Source organism: Pantherophis guttatus, chromosome 4 (assembly GCF_059756535.1).
Source record: "Pantherophis guttatus breed Tessera chromosome 4, ASM5975653v1, whole genome shotgun sequence".
NCBI classification, from domain to species: domain Eukaryota; kingdom Metazoa; phylum Chordata; class Lepidosauria; order Squamata; family Colubridae; genus Pantherophis; species Pantherophis guttatus.
In genome coordinates this window covers 157,065,424-157,089,262 of record NC_142066.1, presented here as the reverse complement: position 1 = coordinate 157,089,262, position 23,839 = coordinate 157,065,424, and the positions used below count along the sequence as shown (strand labels likewise).

The 23,839-nt window shown below is 44.1% G+C and overlaps 1 protein-coding gene across 1 annotated transcript in view; it reads left to right on the top strand.

Annotated features, from left to right (window-relative positions):
* SETD2 (SET domain containing 2, histone lysine methyltransferase) overlaps nt 1-23,839 on the top strand; it is a 69,350-nt gene that overhangs the window by 23,837 nt on the left and 21,674 nt on the right. The window contains 6 exon segments of the mRNA XM_060684656.2: nt 2,680-2,803; nt 3,817-3,894; nt 5,086-5,183; nt 8,641-8,767; nt 12,648-12,782; nt 22,453-22,581. Of these exon segments, the coding sequence (XP_060540639.2) occupies nt 2,680-2,803; nt 3,817-3,894; nt 5,086-5,183; nt 8,641-8,767; nt 12,648-12,782; nt 22,453-22,581 (691 nt within the window).

Genomic DNA, 23,839 nt, shown 5'->3' with positions numbered 1-23,839 from the left:
AGCCTAGTACCTTCACCACTAGACCAGGGGTATGCAACCTTAAAACACTCAAAGAGCCATTTGGACCCGTTTCTCACAGAAAAGAAAACACTGGGAGTCACAAAACCTAGATGGGTGTGTCCAATTCAAACTCACCCCCACTCAGGTTTTGTGGCTCCTGGTGTTTTCTGTGGGAAACAGGTATCTCTCTCTCTCTTTTTCTCTCTTTCTCTCTCTCCCTCCATCCCCCCCCCCTGTCTCTATCATCTATCCATCCATCCATGCTCTCCTGCCCAGCTTCATGTGTTGTGTGAATCCAGCCACTTGGATTCTGTGGAGGGGGAGTGGTGGCTGGCAGGCAAAGCCAAGCCTTGAAAATCCACACAAAATAAGGCAACTCCAACCCAGATCCTGTCGGGTAGACACCCCACTTCCCTCTCCCTCTCTCCCCCCGCGGTGGGGGCGCGGGTGACCCAAGGGCAGCTTCCTCCTTGGAGACGGTCAGCAAGCAAACAAATCGCTATAATGATCTCGCGAGACCCGGCCACAAATTGGAGCGCGTGTGGTTTAACGTTTTTAAAGTTTTTAATGTTTTTCTTTTTAACATTTTTTATGGGATTGTTCGCATTGTTTTATTCTTTGTTGTAAGCCACCCAGAGTCCCTTGGGAGTTGGGCGGCATAGAAATGCGACTGAATGAATGAATGAATGAATGAATGAATGAATGAATGAATGAATGAATGAGGTACTCCGGCTGGGAGGCGGTGGCACAGAGCCCCACCTCTGGCCAGCAAAAGTGGAGCAGGCAGGGCATGCATCTTCACCGCCACTGCCGCGATGGCCAACCTCTATACACAGGTAGGAGGCAAAGGCGTCGCCGAGGGGCCCCTGTGGCCGCTGCGCGCTCAGCCCCAGGAAGGCTCCTGGGCCGGCGCCACTGCATTCCCTGTCAGCTGGCGAGGTGGTGGTGCAGCACCTCCTGGGCGGAGGGAAACGGAAGGAGGGCGGCAGCAAGAAGCGGGCAGAGGGTGGTGAGTGCCCCTCCTGCTCTAGCAGGGAGGGCTCAGCCATCCAGGTGGAGGCAGGCGCCGCAGCAGGTGGGATGGAGCTGGGGGGGATGCACAAGCCAAACGTTTGGAGCCACACTTGGTGGAGTTTGCAAGCAGGCTTGGCGGGGCTGCTTAGCGGGGAGGGAGATCCCAGCCTGTTTGGTTCACTTCAGCGCGGGGTGGGAACGCAGAAAGCGGAGGAAATCTGGGCCTTCACTCCTGCTCTGGAATACGGAGTCTCCATCCCACGCCGTTGCCCTTACCTTCTCAGGCCAAGCGAGGAGTCACTGGGAGGGGAGGGCGAGGGGTGGGGCCAGCCAGTGGTGGGATCACCCGACGGAGCCACAGCAGTGAGATGAAAGGGCCTCATGTGGCTCCAGAGCCACAGGTTGCTGACACCTGCACTAGACCAAACACGAAGAAAACATGATGAGACTTTTAACCGTCCTCTGCAACTGTTCCAAGGCTGCACAATCTGATAAAGGCTCTCCTCCCCATCCCAATCAATTATTAAAACCAGGCATTAATAAGATTAAAGTGAAAAATGTTCAAACCTTCCTTCTCCTCCAATCTCCTTCTCAAGAAAGAAGGTAGTAAATGGGTACAGATAGTCCTCGACTTACAACCATTCAGTCAGCCATTGTCTGAGGTTACAGCAGCACTGGAAAGAACAACAGGACTGTTTTTCGCACTTAAGGACCGTTGCATGGTCATGTGATCAAAATTCGGACTTTTGGCAACTGACTCATATTTATGACGGTTGCAATGTCCCGGGGTCATGTGATCCCCTTTTGCGATTTTCTGACATGTACAGTCAATAGGGAAGCCAGATTCACTTAACAACCATGTAACTTAATAACTGTAGTGATTCACTTAACAATGGTGGTAAAATGAGGCAAAACAACTGCCTTGCTTAGCAATGGAAGTGTGGGGCTCGATTATTCGTCATAAGGCAAGGACTATCTATACTAGGAGAAACGTGGAGCTGTGATTCACTTGAAGGCAGCAAATTTGCTAGGGAGCACCCCATCACTCCTTAAATTCAGTTGTGGGTCAAAGCCACGGTACTATTATGATAACCTTTATTGTCATGTTTGAATTTGATCATGTGGCCACAGGGATCCTGCCATGGTCGTAAATGTGAAAAATGACCATGTCACTTTTTTGAGTGCTGTTATAAATTCGAGAAGTCACTAAATGGATGGTTGTAATTCATTTAGTTGCATTCATTTACAGGAATATAAATGAGAGAGTCCAGCATATTTGGCCCTTAAATATTGGAAAGGATTTGCAAAGTCCCAGACTTTTTATATAGAGATAGAGATACAGATGCCAGTATATATATCTATAGAGAGAAAGAGATGTAGATAGGTAGGTACTGTGTTTCCCCGAAAATAAGACCCTGTCTTATATTTTTCTGAACCCTGAAATAAGCGCTTGGCCTTATTGCTATGCGCTCAAAAGCCCTATTGGGCTTATTATCAGGGAATGTCTTATTTTGGGGGAAACAGGATAGGTAGGTAGGTAGGTAGGTAGGTAGATAGATAGATCATTGATAGATAGATAGATGCATGCAAACATACTAATATTGCTGTGTTTTAATTGTGCATGTTTACCTTTTTTTCATCTTGACTTCCATTTGTCTTGCTTAGTAACACCTTTGTCCTCGAATACTGTGGAGAAGTCTTGGATCACAAAGAATTTAAAACTCGAGTGAAGGAATATGCCCGAAGCAAGAACATCCATTATTACTTCATGGCCTTGAAAAATGATGAGGTGAGCATTCATCGGAAAAAATTATAGCGGATAATTCGCCATGAGCCACCTTCGACTTAATGACCATACATTTAGTGACTGTCTGAAGTCACAATGGCTCTTGTTTATGTCTTTTACTTTAGTTAATTTGGTACAGGTTATCCTTGCCTTACCACACCTTAGCGACCGTTCGAAGTTACAACAGCTCCCAAAAAAGTGACGTATGACCAGTCCTCGCCCTTACAACCGCCTCCACATTCACACACTGTCATACAATCACAATTTGGGTGCTTGGCAACTGGCTCGTATTTATGACAGTTGCCCCCACGGCACTTGGCACCCGGTGTGTCATCCATGACTTGCTGTGTCTCTGGGTCACTTGATCGCCATTTGCGGCCTTCCCAAAAAGTTTTCCGAGAATTAAATCCGGGAGAAGCGTCTTAACGACTAAATGATTCATTCAACTGCAGTGAATTGCTTAACAGCCGTGGCCTTTAAAAAGGTCATAAAATCAGGCAACTTTGCTTAGCAATGGAAATTGTATTATGGTCGTAAATCGAGGCCTGCACATATAGAAAACCTCTGGACAGTAGCAGTAGCTGCTGTTTTTTTACAATGGAACTGGCAATGGTAGCTCACATACCTGTGTGTGTTTTTGTATGTTTTGTTCATTTTTTTTATCCCCTTTTTTTAAAAGAGGTACAGATAGTCCTTGTTTAACCACAATAATTTGGAGGTACTCCTCACCAAGCGACGCGGTCATAAAAATGTGATGTCATGTGACTCGTGGCAGGTGTTCCAGGACTTCCAGGACTGCCGTTGTTAAACAAAACCTGCATGGTTCTTAAGCGAGGACATCTTGTGACTGAGACATGCGATTTCCCGCTGGCTTTGCTTGAAGGAAACCAGCAGGAAAGGCCACAAACCAGCCATCAGTCCCACTTCTTCGGCTCCGTCGTAACTTTGAACGGTCACGGAACAAGTGGTCGTTAAAATGAGCACTGGCTCTGTAGCGATTTCCTTTCCCTTTTCAGATAATCGACGCCACGCAAAAAGGGAACTGCTCTCGTTTCATGAACCACAGCTGCGAACCAAATTGTGAGACACAGAAGGTGAGTCGTGGAACAGTGATGTGAGCACAAGTTTGCTTCCCCCCCCCTCCGGCAGACCGACATTTTCAAGAGAAGTATTTTTAAATAAAAGTAGATGACTAACCTGGGGGCAACTTACAAGCTGGATTTTAAGTTCCAATGGTTGTGTGTCTTCCTGCTCCCCCCATTTTGGGGTGTGACAGTTCCATAGCTGTATATATGTTCATACTACCTGGATACCCATGCTCCACTATGAAACTATTTGATCGGGTTTGACAAATTGATAAATAGATATGATCGGCCTCTCCTCTCCCCTTCTCTCCCTCAGAATTGCCCCACAGAAGCCTCTCCTCTCCTATCTTTATCCCCTTCTCTCCCTCAGGCTGGCCCCATTGATCCTCTCCTATCTTATCCCCTTCTCTCTAGAGGAGAGGTGGGTTCAGCAGGTTCTGACCAATTCTGGAGAACCGGTAGTGGAAATTTTGAGTAGTTCAGAGAACCGGTAGTAAAAATTCTGACTGGCCCCGCCCCCATCTATTCTCTGCCTCCCAAGTCCCAGCTGATCGGGAGGAAATGGGGATTTTGTAGTAACCTTCCCATGGATTGGGGAAAGAATGGAGATTTTACAGTACCCTTCTCCTGCCACACCCACCAAGCCATGCCACGCCCACTTAGCTACACCCACAAAACCGGTAGCAAAAAATTTTGAAACCCACCACTGCTTCTCTCCCTTTTGGGTGGGGAGTAGAACGTCTAAACTCCCAGCTCCCAGGCTGGATGAGTCATGCACTGGCCACGCCCACACCCAAGTGGCAGTTGGAACAGAGTTCTTTTCAGGTGGGGAGGGGGAGTAGAACGTCTAACTCCTTGGCATCCGAGCGTGTCAATAATAATATAAGAAATACAAATGATGGGATGGTCATTTCAAAAAACCCTTGCTTAGCAAGCCCCTAGAAGCCAAGAGGAACATACGTGCCAAATTTCAAGTTTGTAGGCTTTACAGTTCTCGAGATTTCATGATGATGTGTGAGTGGGATTTCGCTTGTATATATATATAGAAGATAAACATACATCTTTTAGCAGTCTGAAACCAAGTATTTCAAAGTAACCACGATTTCTAGCACACTTAAAAATTAAGATGCCGCAGTTATAAAGTTGCAATTTAATCCTATTGTCATCTTTTGTCCCCATCCCCCCCATCCTCTGTTTTAGTGGACTGTGAATGGTCAGTTGAGGGTGGGTTTTTTCACCACCAAGCTAGTAACTTCCGGCTCGGAGCTAACCTTCGACTACCAGTTCCAGCGATACGGGTAGGTGTTGCTTCCTTGTTTCATCACATTTCTTCGCTGTTTTTCTCTCCTGAGCAGGAAGAGCTAGAGCACTTTCCAGGTCATCTTCTTGAAAATATTCCAATATTCTTGCAGAGAAGAAATTGAACTCTGTAATATATTTGAGAGTGCAGCTGATTAATTTGGAGAATCTGATCTTTCCATCTTCTTGTTAAATCTCTTTTTAATTGAGAGTGGGAAGGGGGTGGGGAGAAGGAAAGAAGGGAGGAGAGAAGAGAGGAGGAAGGAAGTGGGAAGGGGAAGGGAAGGGGTTGGATGAATGGGAGGGAGGAAGGAAAGGGAGATGGGAGGGAGGGAAGGAAGGAGGGAAAGAGGAGAGAGGCAAAAGAAAAGGAGGGAAGGGAGATGGAAGGGGAGGGGAGACTGGAGGAAAAATGAAGGAAGGTGGAAAGTGAGGGAAAAGAAGGGGGAGGGAGGGAAGGAGCCTTGGTAGTACTAGGGTTTAAGGCACCCTGTTATTAAGCTGCTTAAGACCAGCTGCCTGCAATTACTGCAGGGTTCGAATCTCGCCAAGGCTCAAGGTTGACTCAGCCTTCCATCCTTTCTAAGGTAGGTGAAATGAGGACCCAGTTTGTGGGGGCAATAAGCTGACTTTGTATAAATATACAAAAGGATGAAGGCTATTGCTGAGCACATTGTAAGCAGCCCTGAGTCTTCGGAGAAGGGCGGCATATAAATCAAATTAAAAAAAAAAAAAAAAAAGGAGGAAGTCAGTTGTCCTCTTAAAATTTGAGTAGTTGATGTAGCCAGGGTGACTATCTTGAACGCGAGAATAAGAAACTTGTGTAGTACATGGTTTGTCTAAATCAGGGCTCTCCAACCTTTTGGACCTCAGGGACCACCAAATTCATAATTTTAAATCCCGTGGATCCTTGGGGCGGGTAGGGGGGAGGCTCAGCCACCTTTCGGGTCTACCTGTCTGCTTCTGCGAGGCCTTCAGGTGGGAGGCCCAAGAAAAAGTGCCTGGTCCAGACACACAGCCTGGAAACCTCTTTTGTGTTCCTTCTCTCAAGAAGCTTGGTCAATCTGAGTGAAGGAAAATGAAGACGGACAGACTGACAGCTTGATGACGTTGGTGCTGTAATAGTCACAGGACTGGCCCTTTGGTCATCCCGGAGCAGTTCCTCCACCCAGGTGTACCAGCCTGCCGAGGAGCAGGCATCTCCCCTGCAGGCCGGTGCACCCAGGTGGAGGAGCTGCTCCGGGATGACCAAAGGGCCAGTCCTGTGACTACCACAGCTCTGGAATATGGGACCGGGCCGTGGTGGGGGTGGAAATCTCCGCCATAGGGGGTGGTACATGCAATGTGCAACTTTGCAGGTGCTGCAACATGCAAAAATGAGCGCAGCCCTTGTTGGCCGGAACAAGATAATGGTGCTGTTACAGGGTGGGGTGGGGGTGTGGGAGCGAAGTGCTACTTGCATTTGTATGGCATTAGCATTCCGCCTTCGCTGTGGTATATTTGCGCCAGCTGGTAGCACCAAGGCACCCTTGTCTCCTGCCGCTTGGGGCTCGAGAGTGGTAAACCGCATCCAGGAAGCACTACAGCGTTTTTTCCATTTTATCATTTCTTCCCTACATGACAGTACACTGTTCATAACTGTCCTATTTTAAATTTAATCAGCATCAACCTAGAATCCTAACTGTTGCACCATTATTATTTTTTGCACAACATACGGTAATCAAGGCAACGGAGCAAAGAAAGCAAAGCTAACAAATCTCAGTTCCCCCGCTTCATGCTAAATTTCTTTTAAGAATTTCTACTCATTCCCATTTTAAATGTATAGGCACATTCATGCCTGGGATTTATCCACCAATCCAATACAAAGAGAAGTCTTTAAAGCCCCCTGTTTCTAAATCTTTGTTTTTAAATCGCACAGGCAAAAAAAAAAAGCAGGTTGGAAGCAAATGGAAGACTTGGGAAAGTAATGGTTGGGGGGAAAAAATCAATGAGAAAAACAGAGATGTCCGGAAAGGGACAGCCGATGTAAAAAAAAATAATTTTAAAAAATCACAATCAAAAAAAGAATTTGGGAAGCTAACACTGGAAAAGCCAGCTTTGGAAAGTGCCTGCTGGATACAAAAAGAGGAAGGGGTCTTCCCCTCCCCCCCCCAAGGGAAAGAAGGGGAAAGAGCTTTGTGCAGAAAAGTCGGGCAAAGATACCTCTAAGATATCTCTTCTTCCTTTTTTCCCCGGCCGTAGCCATCCAGCCTCTGAAGATCCAGTATTTTCACCTCATCCAAAAGGCTGGCTGGGGGCAGAAGGATGGAAGGGGTGGTGGGGGCTTTGTGCGATCCCCCTGATGGGGGATGGCTTGGAGTAGACAAAGGGCTCGGCTTGGCATACGAGAACTGGCGCTGGGCTCGACCTGCCGGCTGGAGGGAAGCTCCTGTGGGGGACTGATGAGGGGGCCCTTGGGGCTCGGAGCGGTAAACCGCGTTGAGGAAGCACTTACAGCAGAGAGAAGCATCCGGAGTCAACCCTGGCTTTGCTGTCCATTGCAGACGCTAGAACCGCCCCCTGCAAACTCTCATCTCTCTTGAGAAGCCCAGTCAAAGTTTCTCGTGCCGCTTCAGCAAGCACTCCTCAAGAGACGAGAGTTTGCAGGGGGCCGATTTAGCATCTGCAATGGACAGCAAAGCCAGGGTTGGCTCTGGCTGCTTCTCTCCGCTAACAGGCGGCCAAGCTAACTGCCTGAAGGACCCCATCCTGTCTCTGGGAGTCAAAGCGCTGAAGTGCGAGTGGTGCAGAAAACCTCGAGAGAAATGCAACGATTTCTCTGCGGACCACCAAAATTTTCTTGTGGACCACCGGTTGGTGACCACTGGTCTAAATGATGCTGAAAATGTTTTAATTCAGGGTTGATTAGCATTAGTTCTTTGATATTTATATGACAAGCTGTTCTGAACACTTTTCTCCCATGTGATTGTTCCATAAGAAACTTTTTTGAATTGTGTTTTGGTAGCTAAGGCTTGTTTTAATATCTACAAAAACAGACATAGGTTTGATTTTTAGAGTAAGTACAGGGACTCCTCGACTTATAACCATTTATTTAGTGAGTTTTCGAATTTACAACATCACTGAAAAAAGTGACATGACCCTTTTCACATTTATGACCATTGCAGCATCCCTGTGGTCGCGTGCATTTATGATACAAAGTCAGTGGGGAAGCCAGATGCACTTCACAACTTTGTGACTAACTTAACAACTGCAGAGATTCATTTTAACAATTGTGGAGGGAGGGAGGGAGAGAGAGGTGGGTGGGTGGGTGGACAGTCATGCATACACGTTGGATGAATATAGATAGGTAGAATTATATTCATATTGGATGGATGGATGGATGGATGGAAAAATAGAGATAAAGATGAGATGAAGCCTGTTTCAGTCCCTCACTGTTGTGATGTTTGTTTCCAACAGCAAAGAAGCCCAGAAATGTTTCTGTGGCTCCACCAATTGTCGGGGTTACCTGGGCGGAGAGAACCGGGTCAGCATTCGTGCTGCGGGAGGCAAAATGAAAAAAGAGCGATCGCGTAAAAAAGATTCGGTAAGCATTGAAGCAGTGGGTGGAGCAGGGTGGTTCTTTTTAAAAGAACGGGGCGCTCGGGTGATTGGAAGCCCTTGGATCTCCCACAATCCACCAAAGCTGCAAAGGGCATCCTTGTCACCTTCTCTGACCCAAGAGAGGACTGAGCTGTTTGGTATGGTGCTTAAGATCTCAATCCTATTGGGTGGCTTTGGAGTTCTTTTGTGCTACTGCCCTCCATGTGCACGACAGCCCTAAAACCTAATTGTTACATTGGGATAGTGTAGACCCGTTAGATCACTGTGGTGCTTCCTCCCATGCTCTCCCTCATGTAAGTGTAGATCTCTCTTTCTGGCCACTACTGCAGAAAGCAACGTTGTGCAGCTTTAGACCCATGGTTCTCAACCTGGGTCTACCTTTAATAGGGCCAGACTCCAACTGCCAGAATTCCCCAGCCAAGATGCTTTAAGAGGGGTAGATTTCCACCCCCAGAATCCCCCAATTCGCACCCTTTAAGATGGGTGGGCTTCCACTCCCAGAATCCCCCAGCCGGCATGTTTTAAGAGGGGTGGGCTTCAACTCTCAGAATCACCCAAGCTGGCATGCTTTAAGAGATGGACTTCAACTCCCAGAATCCCCCAGCCAGCATGCTTTTTTTTTTTTAAATTTGATTTATATGCCGCCCTTCTCCGGAGACTCAGGGCAGCTTACAATGCATTAAGCAATAGCCTTCATCCTTTTGTATATTTATACAAAGTCAGCTTATTGCCCCCACAAACTGGGTCCTCATTTCACCTACCTTAGAAAGGATGGAAGGCTGAGTCAACCTTGAGCCTGGGGAGATTCGAACCAGCAGTAATTGCAGGCAGCTGGTCTTAATAACAGGGTGCTTAGACCACTGTGCTTTAAGATGGGTGGGCTTCAACTCCCAGAATTCCCCAGTTGGCATGCTTTTTTTTTAAAAAAAAAAGTTTTTTCAGTTTTATTTCTTTTACACATAATATAAAATGTATATTTCCTTATACATAATTAATCATACATATCTATTAGTATTATCATCATAATTGTACGTTTATTCTTATAATCTTCTTTCTTTTTCCCCCTCCCATCCCCCTTTTTCATTTACTCTGGTGTCATCTGGGTTTCTGTTTCTTTTTTATCCTCTCCCTCATTTAACTTTCTATTATCTAAATCATTTATCTATCCTCTTCATGTTTCTTTTCTAACCATATATAAAATCTTCCCCATGTCTTGAAATACACTGATTCCTCTTTATCTCTTATTCTTAAAGTTAATCTATTGATTTCTGCACGGTCTAAAATCTTTTTTATTCCTTCACCTGATGGATTTTTTTCTGTCTTCCAATTTTGTGCAAATACAATTCTTGCTGCTGTTATTATATGTATAATTAGATACATACAGGGGTAAAATGTAAAATCTGATACTATCGGTTCTGTGGGCCTGGCTTGGTTGGGGGGGGGGGGTAATGTGACTGGGTGGGCATGGCCAACTTTAAAAAAAAAACTTTTCAAAGCATTTTTTCTAATGCTTTGAAAAGCCTTTCTGCTGATCAGGAACTCAGCTGGGATTGTCAGAGACTTTTCAAAGCATTTTTTTTACCACCTCTTCGGCCAAGAGGTTGCAGAAAAAAATGCTTTGAAAAGCCTCTGACGATCCCAGGTGAGTCGCGCGATCATCAGAGGCTTTTTTTTTTTACTTTAAAAAGCATTTTTTCATCGGAAGAGGTTGTAGAAAAAATGCTTTTAAAAGTAAAAAAAAAAAAAAAGCCTCTGATGATCGTGAGGCTCAGCTGGGCATGGGGGAGGCCACAAGGATTTTTGCTATCGGTTCTCCGAACCACCCATCGCTATCGGATCGGCTGATCCGGTCCGAACCGGGAGCATTTCACCCCTGGATACACATCTTCTTTACTATATCTCTCTGGGAGAATACCCAATAAAAAAAACCTCTGGTTTTAATTGTATAGATTTATGTAATATTACTTCCAACCATTTCTGTATTCTAGACCAATAATTTTTTGCTTCTAAACATGACCACCACATATGATAGTATGATCCCGACAAATGCAAACATTTCCAACATTTGGCTGATTTATCCTTAAACATCTTTGCTAATCTTTCTGGTGGCATATGCTACCTGTAAAACATTTTATATAGATTTTCTTTATATGCAGTTGCCATTGTCAATTTATAATTCCTTTCCCATAGTTGCTGCCATTTCTCTAATTCTATTGCATATCCAAAAATTTTTGCCCATGTTATTGTCTCTTTTACCTCGTCATTTTCCTATCTAATTTGCAACAAATAATTATACAGTCTTTTAATCATTTTTTCATCCTTTCCAGTCATTATCTGATCCAACTCTGATTCCCCCAAATTAAAGCCATATTGTTTCAAGTCTTTATCATATCTTGATTGTATCGGCAGCTGTGTATACTAGTCAATCTCAATCCCTTGTTTTTCTAAATCTTGTTTCTGTTTTAATTCTCCCTTCTCTGTTAAAATGTCTTTATATCTTAAAATCTTGTCCATGTTAATCATATTTTGCTGTGTCAATGCTTCTATTATTGAAAGCCACATTGGTACTTCCATATAATGTTTTTCTTTTACTCTTTCCCATACTACCAACAAACCATTCATTACACAATGTCTTTGGAAATAGCCGTGGATCCTATTTTTTCCATACCATAAGAAAGCATGCCATCCTAATTGTAAGTCATGTCCTTCCAAAGTCAGTAGTCTTGTATTTCTCAATAAGATCCATTCTTTAATCCAGTTAACATTGCCGCTTGGTGATACAATTCCCAATTTGGTAGACCAAAACCTCCTCTAATTCTGGAATCTTAAATTTAAGGTTAATTCTTGCTTTTTTCCCTTGCCATATATACTTCCACATCATTTTATTCAAACTTTCAAAGTATTTTTTCTCCAACTTTATCAGAATTGTTTGAAAGAAAAACAACAATCTTGGCAATACATTCATTTTGATTAACGCTATTCTCCCCATTAAAGATAATAGTAAATTTTTCCACTTTTTCAAATCTGTTTCAGTTTGGTTTCTTAGTTTATAATAGTTATCTTCCTTCACAGTAATACATCTTGAGGTTAATTGGATACCCAAATATTTCACTTTCTTCACTATTTGAATATCTAAGTTCTCCACTAATTGCTTCTTCTATTTTTCTCTCATATTTTTAACTATAATTTTTGTTTTATCTTTATTTTCAATCCAGCTACTTTTCCATATTCCTCTATTTGTTCAATTAACTTTGGACCCGTTTCTATTGGTTCTTCCATAAGCCAGCATGCTTTAAGAGGGAGGACTTCAACTCCCAGAATCCCCCAGCCGGCATGTTTTAAGATGGATGGACTTTGAATCCTACAATTCCCCGGCCAGTCATGCTTTCAGAGGGGTGGACTTCAACTCCCAGAATCTCTCAGCCAGCATGATTTAAGAGGGGTGGACTTCCACTCCCAGAATCCCCCAGCAGGCATGCTTTAGGAGGGGTGGACTTCAACTCCCAGAATCCCCCAGGCAGCATACTTTAAGATGGATGGCCTTTGAATCCTAGAATTCCCTGGCCAGTCATGCTTTAAGAGGGGAGGACTTCAACTCCCAGAATCCCTCAGCCAGCATGCTTTAAGAGGGGTGGGCTTCAACTTCTCCTCCTCCTCCCCACCCTTATCCTCACCCTCCCTGCAAAGCCCACTCCCTTTTAACACTGATGATGTCACTTAGTTGGGTAATGTAACATCTGCAAGGAAACCACAGAGCTCAGAGAGCGCCAAGGACACCGTCCCCACCCCCCAGCTCAGCCCTGAGCTGCAAGTATTCTGTGGTTGTGTACCTTGCCTAGAATCTCTCCTTTGGCTTTTTGTAGGTGGATGGAGAGTTAGAAGCGCTCCTAGAGAATGGCGAAGGGCTCTCAGATAAGAATCAAGTCCTCAGTTTGTCCCGCCTGATGGTGCGAATTGAGACACCGGAACAAAAGCTCACGTGTCTCAAACTGATCCAGGTGAGTCTTTTGCTGGGTGACTTGGTTAATCAAGGGGTGCTCATTGAAAGTTCGGAGACAAGGAAAAATAAGATTTTCAGTGACCTGGGGGTTGGGAGTTATTGATGTAGGAAGTGTTTGGGATTTTCGTTCTTTATTTAAAACAGAGAAGAGATTTTCCATAAAAATGAATTAGATGTTATCGTCATCCTTTGAAACCAATCAATCAATTTTTACCTGCGTTGTTTAGAACAGGGTTTCCTAACTGTGACTCTTTGAAGATGAGTGGACTTCAACTCCCAGAATCCCCCAACTTTATAAGAGGGGTGGGCTTCATCTCAGTTTGTGGCTGGGGAATTCTGGGAGTTGAAGTCCACACTTCTTCAGAGGGATCAAAGTTGAGAAACACTGAATTTAGAACAAATTCTTATCTGACTAAATGGGGAATTTTGTAATGAAGAAGCATGAAAAAGTTGGCCCTTGCAAAATTACAGCAGTCCTCGGCTTACAACAATTCGTTTAGTAACCATTCAAAGTTAACAACAGCACTAAAAAAAAGTGACTTATGACCATTTTTTCACACTTACGACAACCATTGCAGCATCCCCTTGGTCATGTGATCAAAATTCAGATGCTTGGCAACTGGCTTGTATTTATGATGTGTCCCACGTCACATGATCCCCTTTTGTATGTCCCACGTCACATGATCCCCTTTTGCGACCTGTCAAGCAAAGGCAATGGGCAAGCTGGATTCACGTCAGTGAATCACTGCAGTTGATAAGTTGTTAACAACTGTGGCAAGAAAGGTCATAAAATGGGGCAAAAACTCACTTAACAAATGTCTCACTTAGCCATATAAATTTTGGACTCAATTGTGGTCGTAAGCCGAGGACTACCTGTACTTCCGATAATTTTTCGGGAAGCATCCAAGAATTCGTCGCAGGATTTTGGCTCCTTTCCTAGATCAAATCTCCTGGATTTTGTGCCATTGTGTAAATTCTGCCTTTGGAAAGCCATGGCCGAATTGGGCTAAAGGCATCGCTGCTGTGGCCTAAATACAGGAAGGGCTCCTGTCATTGATTTTCTCACAAGCTGATGCAACATTATTTTAGCAACTGCTCTTCCCTCCCTTCTCAATTATAGTAGGAAAAAAATAATAATAACTTGAACCTCTTCTAAGGCTGTCCCCGTTAAGCAAATACCTCAGATAGCCACCTGTCAACATGTTGGCAATATGGGCGGTCCTCGGCTTCCAACCATTTGTTTCGGAGTTACGAAAGCACTGAAAAAAGTGACCTGAAAAAACACCCCCGGGTACTCTCTCGGTTATGACTCATTGTTGCAGCATCCCCATAATCACCGTGATTAAAGTTTGGGCACTTGGCATGTACATATGGCGGTCGCATCTTCCTGGAATCACATGATCGCCACGTGTGGCCTTCCCAAGCACAATTCGTGGGGGAATCCAGAATTAATGGCCACGTGGCTGATTTAACCATCGCAGTGATTTGCCTAGCAGCATGGCAAAAAAAGGTCATAAAATCGGATGCGGCTCCCTTAAAACAATTGTCTCTCTTAGCAACAGAATTTCTGGTCCCAATTGTGGTCGTAAGTTGAGGACTCCCTGTAAAATAAAATAGCTTTGCGACCAATGCCTGCTTTTATGACCTTTGTAGTATCTCGCTCTCGATCAGGATTAACAGAATAACAGAATTGGAAGGGACCTTGGAGGTCTTCTAGTCCAACCACCCCCTGCTCAAGCAGGAGAACCCTATAAGATTTCAGAATAACAGAGGTGGAGGGGGTCTTGGAGGTCTTCTGGTCCAACCCTGTATCATTCCAGTCCTGAGTTTGTCATTGCAGTTAGTTAAACCGCTCTCGCGTATAACCTGCTCTTCAATTTTCACTTGCTTATTTACTATTTACGCGCCTTTATACCCCATACCAAGAACCCCACTTCAGATGAAGGAAGTAACGGGGAGCAAAGCAAGGCCGTCGATCTCAATTCGAAGATGAAAGACTTCAGTGCCCATGATGCCGGGAAGAAGATGGACACGATAGAAGAAGGAGGAGGAAGAGGTGGGCTGGCCTGTTCCATCATCCCAGCCATGTTGAAGAACAAGAAGAGGATCAGAAAGGAGAATAAAAGAACACCAGGGATGAAGACAATGACAGCAACACAGCAGGAAGGTCTCACTCACACAATTGCACCCCATACCAAGATGTCATCGGAGCCAGAGGACCCCACTTCAAATGAAAGCAGCAGCAAAGAGACCAGAATTGATCTCAGTCAGACAATGACAGCTGCCAATACCCAGGATGCCGAGAAGAAGGTGGATCTGATAGCAGCAGAAAAGGACCTGGCTTGTTCCACCATCTTGGCCAATTTGAAGAATAAGGAAGGGGTCAGAGAAGCCATGAGTAGGTCACCAAGGACAGGAGACCAAAAGGATATCCCCCAAACATCTAGACGCCTTACCAAGGTGCCTTCAAAGCGTAAGACCCTCATTTCAACGGAAGGAGGCAGCAAGAAGAGAAAGAGGTCCATCAGTCTTGAGCTGAAGATGAAGATCATCAAAGCATACCGTGCCAGGAAGAAGAGGAAGATCATAGCGAAAGAGAGAGGTCTGTCCTATTCCACCATCTTAAAAGATAAGAAAAGGATCCAAGGAGCCCTCAGGGTATTACCAGGGACGAGAAAAATTATCACAAAAGCACGGAAACGCCTCCTATGTCCACTCACACCCCACACCAAGACATCTGCAAAGCCAAAGACCCCCAGTTCAGCAGAAGGGTGCAGTGAGACGTCTAGGAAAACTATCAGTCTTGATTTGAAGATGAAGATCATCAAAGCATACAAAGCTGGGACGAAGACGCAGATTATCGCTCAAGAAGAAGGTCTGGCCCGTACCACCATTATCACGATTTTGAAAGATCAGAAAAGGATCAAAGAAGCTATGAAAGAATTACCAGAGACAAGAACAGTTATCACAAAACCACAGGAGAGCCACATCTACCCGCCCACAGCCCACACCAATGTGTCTGCAGATCCAAATCCAGCCCCATCTCCCCTCAAACCAAGATGCCCACAAACCCAAATCTCAACCAATGTGTCTACAAAGCCTACCACCCCCAGTTCAGCTGCTAGAAGTGGCAAGAAGCGTAGGACATCCATCAATATTGATCGGAAGATGAAGATCATTGAAGCCTACGAAGGTGGGAAGAAAGTGACAGCTATAGCCCGAGAAGAAGGCCTGGGACATACCACCATCTTCACAATTTTGAAGGATTCAAAAAGGATCAAAGAAGCTTCGAAGGAATTACCAGGCACAAGAAAAATGATAACGAGACGACAGAAAGCCGTCGACCACCCGGACTCGCCCCCTACCAAGGTGTCTATAAACCCAGAGACCCCCACTTCAGCCAAAGGGAGTATCAAGAAGCAAAGGAGGTCCTTTGATCTCAATTTCAAGATGAAGATCATCAAAGCGAATGAAGCCGGGAAGAAGGCGAATCTTATCGCCGAAGAAGAAGGCCTATCCCGCACCACCGTCTGGACGATTTTGAGGGATAGAAAGAAGATCCGAGAGCTGCTCAAAGGATCCACAGGAATGGACACCACCATAACAAGGAACCGAATGGGCCTCATCCACCAGACGGAACAACTCCTGGTGCTTTGGATCGAGGATCAGATCCGCAAGAGGGACCTGATCAGCTTCCATTGCATTCAGGAGAAGACGCGTGGCATTTTCGCCATGCTGAAGGAGCGAGCCGGCGAGACGTGCACCAAAACCTTTGATGCCAGCCGTGGTTGGTTTCTGCGGTTTCAGCGAAGATTTAATTACCGAAACATACCCACCAAGGGGAAAACCACAGGCCTTGACCAAGAAGCTGCCCAACGGTTCCGGGACGAGCTTGATAATGTCTTGGCAGAAGAGGAATATCTTCCCGAACAGATATTCAGCGTGAACTCAATCAGGTTATCCTGGAAAAAATTGCCAGAAGGCACCTACCTGCACCGAGAAACCCAAGCTATGCCTGGATATAAAACCTTTCATGACCGAATCACCTTGCTGTTGGGTGGAAATGTCGCTGGCTTCAAGCTGAAGCCATTTCTGATACACAAATCGGAGGATCCGTGTGCGTTCCAAAAGGACGCCCTCCCCGTGCATTACCAATCTGATCAGAAGATTTGGATGACTCACATCGTCTTTGAGTACTGGTTGATGACTTATTTTGTACCCCAAGTCAAGGACTATTGCTTGCAAATGAGGATTCCTTTTAAGATTCTCCTGATCTTTGGCAGCGCACCGGGACATCCCTCGCATCTGGACAATCTCCAGGCAGATGTGAAGGTTGTTTACCTGCCCAAAAACACCAGCCCTCTCCTGCATCCGATGGACCAGGGGGCCATTGCGACATTCAAGGCTTATTATTTACGGGAGGTCTTGACTGAAGCGGTAGCCGCGACAGAGAAGAGTAGGGTGAGCTTGAACGAGTTTTGGAGACGGTACGATATCCTCCATTGCATGGACAAAATTGTCACGGCATGGCAGGGTGTTGGTGCAACATGCATGCAAGGCATTTGGGAGAAGTGCTTAAAACGTTTCACGGATCTCGTCAGAAACTTCGAAGGATTTGACCCTGACAAAGATTTGGAGAAAACAAACCAGAACATTTTGACTCTCTCGCAAACCCTCGGTTTACAGGTTGATGCTGAAGCCGTGAAAAAGTGGTTAGCGTCTATGGAGGGAGAGCTTTCTGATGAAGATTTAATTGAACTGAGGGAAAAATTGTCAACTCAGGAGGTTGTGGAGGAAAAGGAAGAAGAAAAAAAGAAAGAAAGAAAGGTAAACATTAAGGCAAAAAAATTCACCATGAGAAGACTGGCTTGTGTTTTCACGGAGGTTGACATAATCTTATCAGAATTAAAAAGCATGGATCCGGACATAGAACGTTTTGAAAGGGTACGTGAGAGAATCTACGAAATTCTGCAGTGTTACCGTGAAATATACGAAAGCAAGAAGAGAAAGCAGAACGCAAACTAAAAATTAGTGAGTCCTTTAAGAAAGTTAGTTCTTCCTTTCCTTTCCGGGGATTGGAATAAAACACCTAGACAATAGTCATCCCTCAGCTATGCCCGTGTATCCGCAATTTTCAAAAACACAGAAAAAAACTTTAATTTGCCTTCATTCAAAAATGATTAATTTTGTGGTTTATTTCTGAACAGTTTGATCTTTGCAGGTCCCGTAACTGCAAAAATCAGATGTTGAACGTTTTATTTTTATAAAGCAACATTATGATGGCCAGTTTTGTACTTGTGTAATAAACCAACTTTTCGTACATTGGGATTCAGTTTAACCCTTTTTGTTTTCTATGTAGGATAGTTGTGTATAAACTTACAGCTACAATTTTAAGCCTTTAAATACGTTGGTGTCTTAGATTGTCATAAAGATATGCAAAGTTTTTGAAAGGTGGTAAATTATTACAGTGTATTTTTTATGGCAAAAGTATGTTGGAATTGAAGAGCTCTTGGAAGTGGAATGTTCAAAAGGTTATTAAAAATGTCCACTTTATGAAAAATAAAAAATATTGAATACAGAAATCTGTAGTCAAGTCGTAAGTACAATGGTTGTGCTTAGGCTGCTGCAATTTTCACTTAGTGACGATTTCACATGAGTTGCACTCAGTAAATGAGAACCTTTATGTTAAACCAGCCTTCAGAGACCTCAATGGAATTAAATATATATTTATATGCTTAGCCCAATTAATTACCCTGTTTCCCCAAAAATAAGACATCCCCTGATAATAAGCCCAATCGGGCTTTTGAGCGCTATGCCCGAAAATAAGCCTCCCCTCGAAAATAAGCCCTCCCTGAAAATATTTAAATGCAGAGCTGAAAATCTGGTAAGACGGCAGGAGGAGCCCCATCTTTCTCCATGCCCCCCAAAATAATAAGACCTTCCCGAAAATAAGGCCAAGCGCTTATTTCGGGGTTTAAAAAAAAATATAAGACGTCTTATTTTCGGAGAAACACAGAATTTTTTAAACCGGCCTTTTACACAATACACAATACTAATGATGGGGTATTTACTAAACGATCCTTTTCTTGGATAAAACTGAACCCTACTCAAAACCTCAGATCCCAGATAGACAGGGTCTCCTGGGATCCGACTAGAAGACCTCCAGGACCCCTTCCAACCCTATTATTCCATGCAGCCCTTAATCACATTTCTAGCTAGCCTTTCGTTCTTAGAAGAAATACAGATATTTATCTGTATCAGTAGTGTTTGCTTACCAACTTCCTCATTCAGTGACCATTTGAAGTTAAGATGTCACTGCAGAATGAGTTTTGGGTCTGGTCTTTGGACTTGCTGCCGTCGGAGTGTCTCTGCAGTCATGTGATTGCCATTTGGGTGGTTAGCACACGTTTACGATGGTCACAGGATCCTTTCATCTCATGATCATCGTTTTGCAATCTCCCCTGCCGGATTCTAATAAGTAATACGATCCGTAGACGATCCAGCAGGAATTTTCAAATCGTAGACATGTGATGTCTTTGCATAACAAACACCGTTAACTGTTATTGTAAATTGGCTGCAGTGACATCACATTTCACTTAATGGCTTGTCTCTCCTTAGTGATGGAGTTGCCAATCCCAGTTGCCATCAGTCAGTGAGTGAGCACTGCCTGTCCTGTAGTTCTGTGTTGCTAAACGTTGGAGATAGTCCCGTTGGTTTCTTAAGAAGTTACAGGAAGTCCTTGTTAAAGGATTGCACTTGGTTTCAGCAATTTAGTCGTTAAAGGAAGCGATCAATAAGTGAAAATCAAAAATTACAATTTTACTTCAACTTCCCTGTAATCTGCAGCAATAGAAGATCGTGACTCCAAATGGCTGGGTGAGCTCAAATGGCAGGGAATGTTTTCAGAGCTCAATTCACAAAAGCAGGTAGAAGGACAAATCTTAACAGCCCCTTCTCTTCTTAGCAAGAAGAGAATTGAAATTTGTACAGGTAGTCCTTGACTTGGGACCACAACTGAGCCCAAAATTCATGTTGCTAAGTGAGACATTTAAGTGAGTTTTAGCCCTATTTTATGGCCTTTCTTCCTACAGTTGTTAAGTTAGTAACACTGTTGTTAATTGAATCTGTCTACCCCATTGACTTTGCTTGTCAGAAGGGGACAAAGGGGGATCATGTGACCCCCAGAACACTGCAACAGCCATAAATATGAGTCAGTTGTCAGGCGTCTGAATTTTGATCAATTGACTATTGGGATGCTGCAACAGACATAAGTATGAAAGATGATCATAAGTCACTTTTTTTCACAACCGTTGTAACTTTGAACAGTCACTAAACTAATGCTTGTAACTTGAGAACTCCCTGTATTTACATTGATTGGAGAGAAAGGGATTATAAGAGACTAAGCAAGCGCTCAATGGGGAATATACATTGAAAGGAATACGCTAAACATTGCCATCCACTGGAAGGATCGCTGTAACTAATTAAGGTCAGAGAACTGACCTTGTCAACCACTGGGTAGCATTTTTAGAGACTCGCTGCAATTATAAAAGCAGCTCAGGAAAATACATTTTTAGGTAACGTTCCCACTGTGGATTGGGAAGAGAGAAAAGCCAAACAGGCACAAGACAATGCCTACTAACTAACTGTAATGGCAAACACACAACAGATGAAGTGATGGTCATAACTCTGAACATTGGTCGCAAAGTGGCTTTTACGTCGGTTGTGGCCACAACCAGTCTCTACCCAAGTCAGAGAACTAAATCCGCTTTCCTAAATGAGGACTATATATTTTAATAACTCTTTTATTTTAATATTTTAATAAATCTTTTTTCTTATGGGGTTCTAAATAAAATACCAGAATAAACTAATCAAAGGGTCTTGCACCATGCCGGAGTCCTGACAATGCAGGATAGAAGGGCAGCACACCTCATCCTGAAGGTTAAAATTCCCCTCCAGCCAAGTAGACAGGTCACTGACTAACAATACCTACCTTCTGTCTGGTTTGACTCTCTCTTGACCTTCACTCAATGCATTGCCCTCTTCAGAACTGAAATGAAACTCTCCTCGGTCCGGTTCCTAAAGCACACCGATTCCTGAACTTGGACGAACAAATCATGGTTACCGTATTCACTTAATAACAATGGTCTGTGTGAAGAAGTGGTTGGTTTCCACCACACCCTTGAACTGCCGACCACATGTTGCATTCAAGTTGAGTTGATTAAGCTGGACATTTCTCCATCTAAATCAAACATAGGTTTCCTTTGGTGGTAATAGCTGATAGAACAGGGCTCTCCAAATGGGGCAACTATAAGACTTGCGGACTTCCAACGGCCAGAATTCCACAATCAGCCATGTCTTAAAGTTGCCGCATTTGGAGATCCCTGTGATAGTACGTCCAAAGAGAACATTGCTTGGCTGCCACCTTCAAAAACTGGATCTGGAGGACAAGGCGAGTTTTAATTTGGATTGGATTCTGAACTCCAAGTAGAAGCAATTCCATCACCCGTTTCAATTGAATTGGATTCTATAAGTCCTTGACTTACAATTACAATTGAGCCCAAAATTTCTGTAGCTAAGCGAGACATTTGTTAAGTGAGTTTTGTCCCATGTTACAGCTTTTCTTGCCACAGTTGTTAAGTGAATTCCTGCAGTTGTTACATTAGGAACATGGTTGTTAAGTGAATCCGTCTTCCCTGTCTTCTCTTTGTTATTCAGAAGATCACAAAAGGAGATCATGTGATCCTGGGACACTGCAACCGTCATAAATATGAGTCAATTGTCAAATGTCTGAGTTTTGATCACACGACTATGGGGATGCTGCCACAGTCATAAGCGTGAAAAATGATCATGTCACTTTTTTCACAACCATTGTAACTTTGAACAGTCACTAAACAAATGCTTGTAAGTTGAGGACTCCCTGTATTTACATTGATTGGAGAGAAAGGGATTATAAGAGAGTAAGCAAGCACTCAATGGGGAATATACATTGAAAGGAATACGCTAAAGATTGCCAGCCACTGGAAGGATCAATGTAACTAATTAAGGTCAGAGAACTAACCTTGTCAACCACTGGATAGCATTTTTAGAGACTCGCTGCAACTATAGAACACGGTTGTTAAGTGAATCCGTCTTCCCCATTGACTTTGATAGTCAGAAGGTCACAAAAGGGGATCACATATCCCCGGGACCCTGCAGTCGTAAATACAAACCAGTACCCATGTTTTTGGAATTTTGACTTTGGGGATTGCCCGAACTGTTGTAAGTCAAATGGTCCCAAGTCACACTTTTCAGTGCCGTTTTTAACTTTGAACAGTCACTAAATGAACTGTTGTAAGTCGAGGACTACCTGTAGTCCACGTAGGAGCGGTTCCATCACACATAACCTCCGTGGCATAATACAGACAGGAATTTTAGAGGTCCACCCTGCCCTTGTCTTCTCCAAGAAGATCAACCCACCAAGGGACCAACATCTCTTCTACAGATCAGTTGAGAAACTGGGTCAGGAGAAGGAAATATATATCTGGCTGGGCCTCAAAAACGATAAATCTAACCCGGCTGATCCACATGATCTCATCCTTGTTTTTTTTTTAACTTGAGGTTCCAAAACATTTCGGTCAACTTCTCCTTCTCCTTCTTCCCTTCCCTTTTTTATTTATTTTTATTTAAAGAACACCCATTCTCAGGCCTATCTGAAGTCCTTCTTGGAGTGCCACGGCCTGTCCCTCCTCTGGATCTGGATGGCAGAACTCGGGGACAGCAGAGGAAACACAGCCAACAGTTTGAAACTGCAGCTGGAGGTCCGTGGCTGGAGTGACGTGGTCGCGTCTTGAAGAACATGTGTTGAGATGAACAAATGAGCCGAAGAGGAGAGACCTGGGTGGTCTCTGAGCTTGGGGGGGGGGTGTTTCCTTACATGCATGACCCAACTGGGGAAGATGACCAGTGCTAGAAGGGAGTTTGCAGAGGAGAGGAGGAAGAGGAAGGGAGGAAGAGGAAGAGAAGGAGGCTTTGCTTACAGACATTTCATGACCCAACTAGGGAACGTCATCAGTGTTAGAAGGAAAAGGGGTTTGCAGAGGGAAGGAGGAGGAGAAAGGAAAGGACTGTTGAGTTCTTTGGTGCTCTCTGAGCTTGGTGATTTTCTTGCAGACATTTCATGACCCAACTACGGAACATCATCAGTGCTGGAACGGGGTGGGTGGGTGGGTTGTGTAGAAGAAGAAGAGGAGGAAAAGGGCTGAATTAGGTAACATCATCAGTGCTAGCTGAAGAGACCAGTGGAGGGAAGCTTTCCTCAGCTTGAGCACGAATCCCTTTCCCACGTTGCATCACGTTCGTTCCATCTGAGCATAGTTTTCTTTGCTCACAATTATGCTGCTGATCACCAAAGCAGTTGGTCCACAACATTTTTAAGGGAGAGGGGAAAAAAAAAAACCACTGCAGAATCCTTTGCATAAATCGGATGCCAATAGCTCTCCTTCCGAGAACATTTTTAAATCCCCCTCTGAGGGCACACGCCCATTCGAACGTGGAAAAATGGTTGGATTTCACACATAAACAGCCTCAAGCTGAAAATTGATATCAGATGAGAGGCTGTGTAGAAGACATTTCCTGATTCTTGATTTGGCTTCATTACACTTAATTTCAAACTACATCACAAATTATATGGGAATAACTGGTGTTAAAGCAGATTATTACTAGATTTTGAGAATTGTAAATCAATTATAGGATGCCTCGCTTCGTTCTCATTGCTTGCTCAGCCTTAGTATATTTTCTATAAGAAGATGCTTAGTCAAGAACTGTCAATCATCTCTGAACTTCATACTTTAGAAACAGTATTTTTCAACATTGGCAACTTTAAAATGAGTGGACTACAGCTCCCAGAATTCCCCAGCCACCATCCTTTAAGAGGGACTTCAACTCCCAGAATCCCCCAGCCAGCATGCTTTAAGAGGGGGGTATCAGCATTCTGAGTAACACATCCAAAGAAATCAGAACCACAAGACAGGAATGTTCCTCAGAGAACATGTTTATTGGACACACATCGGCACAGCC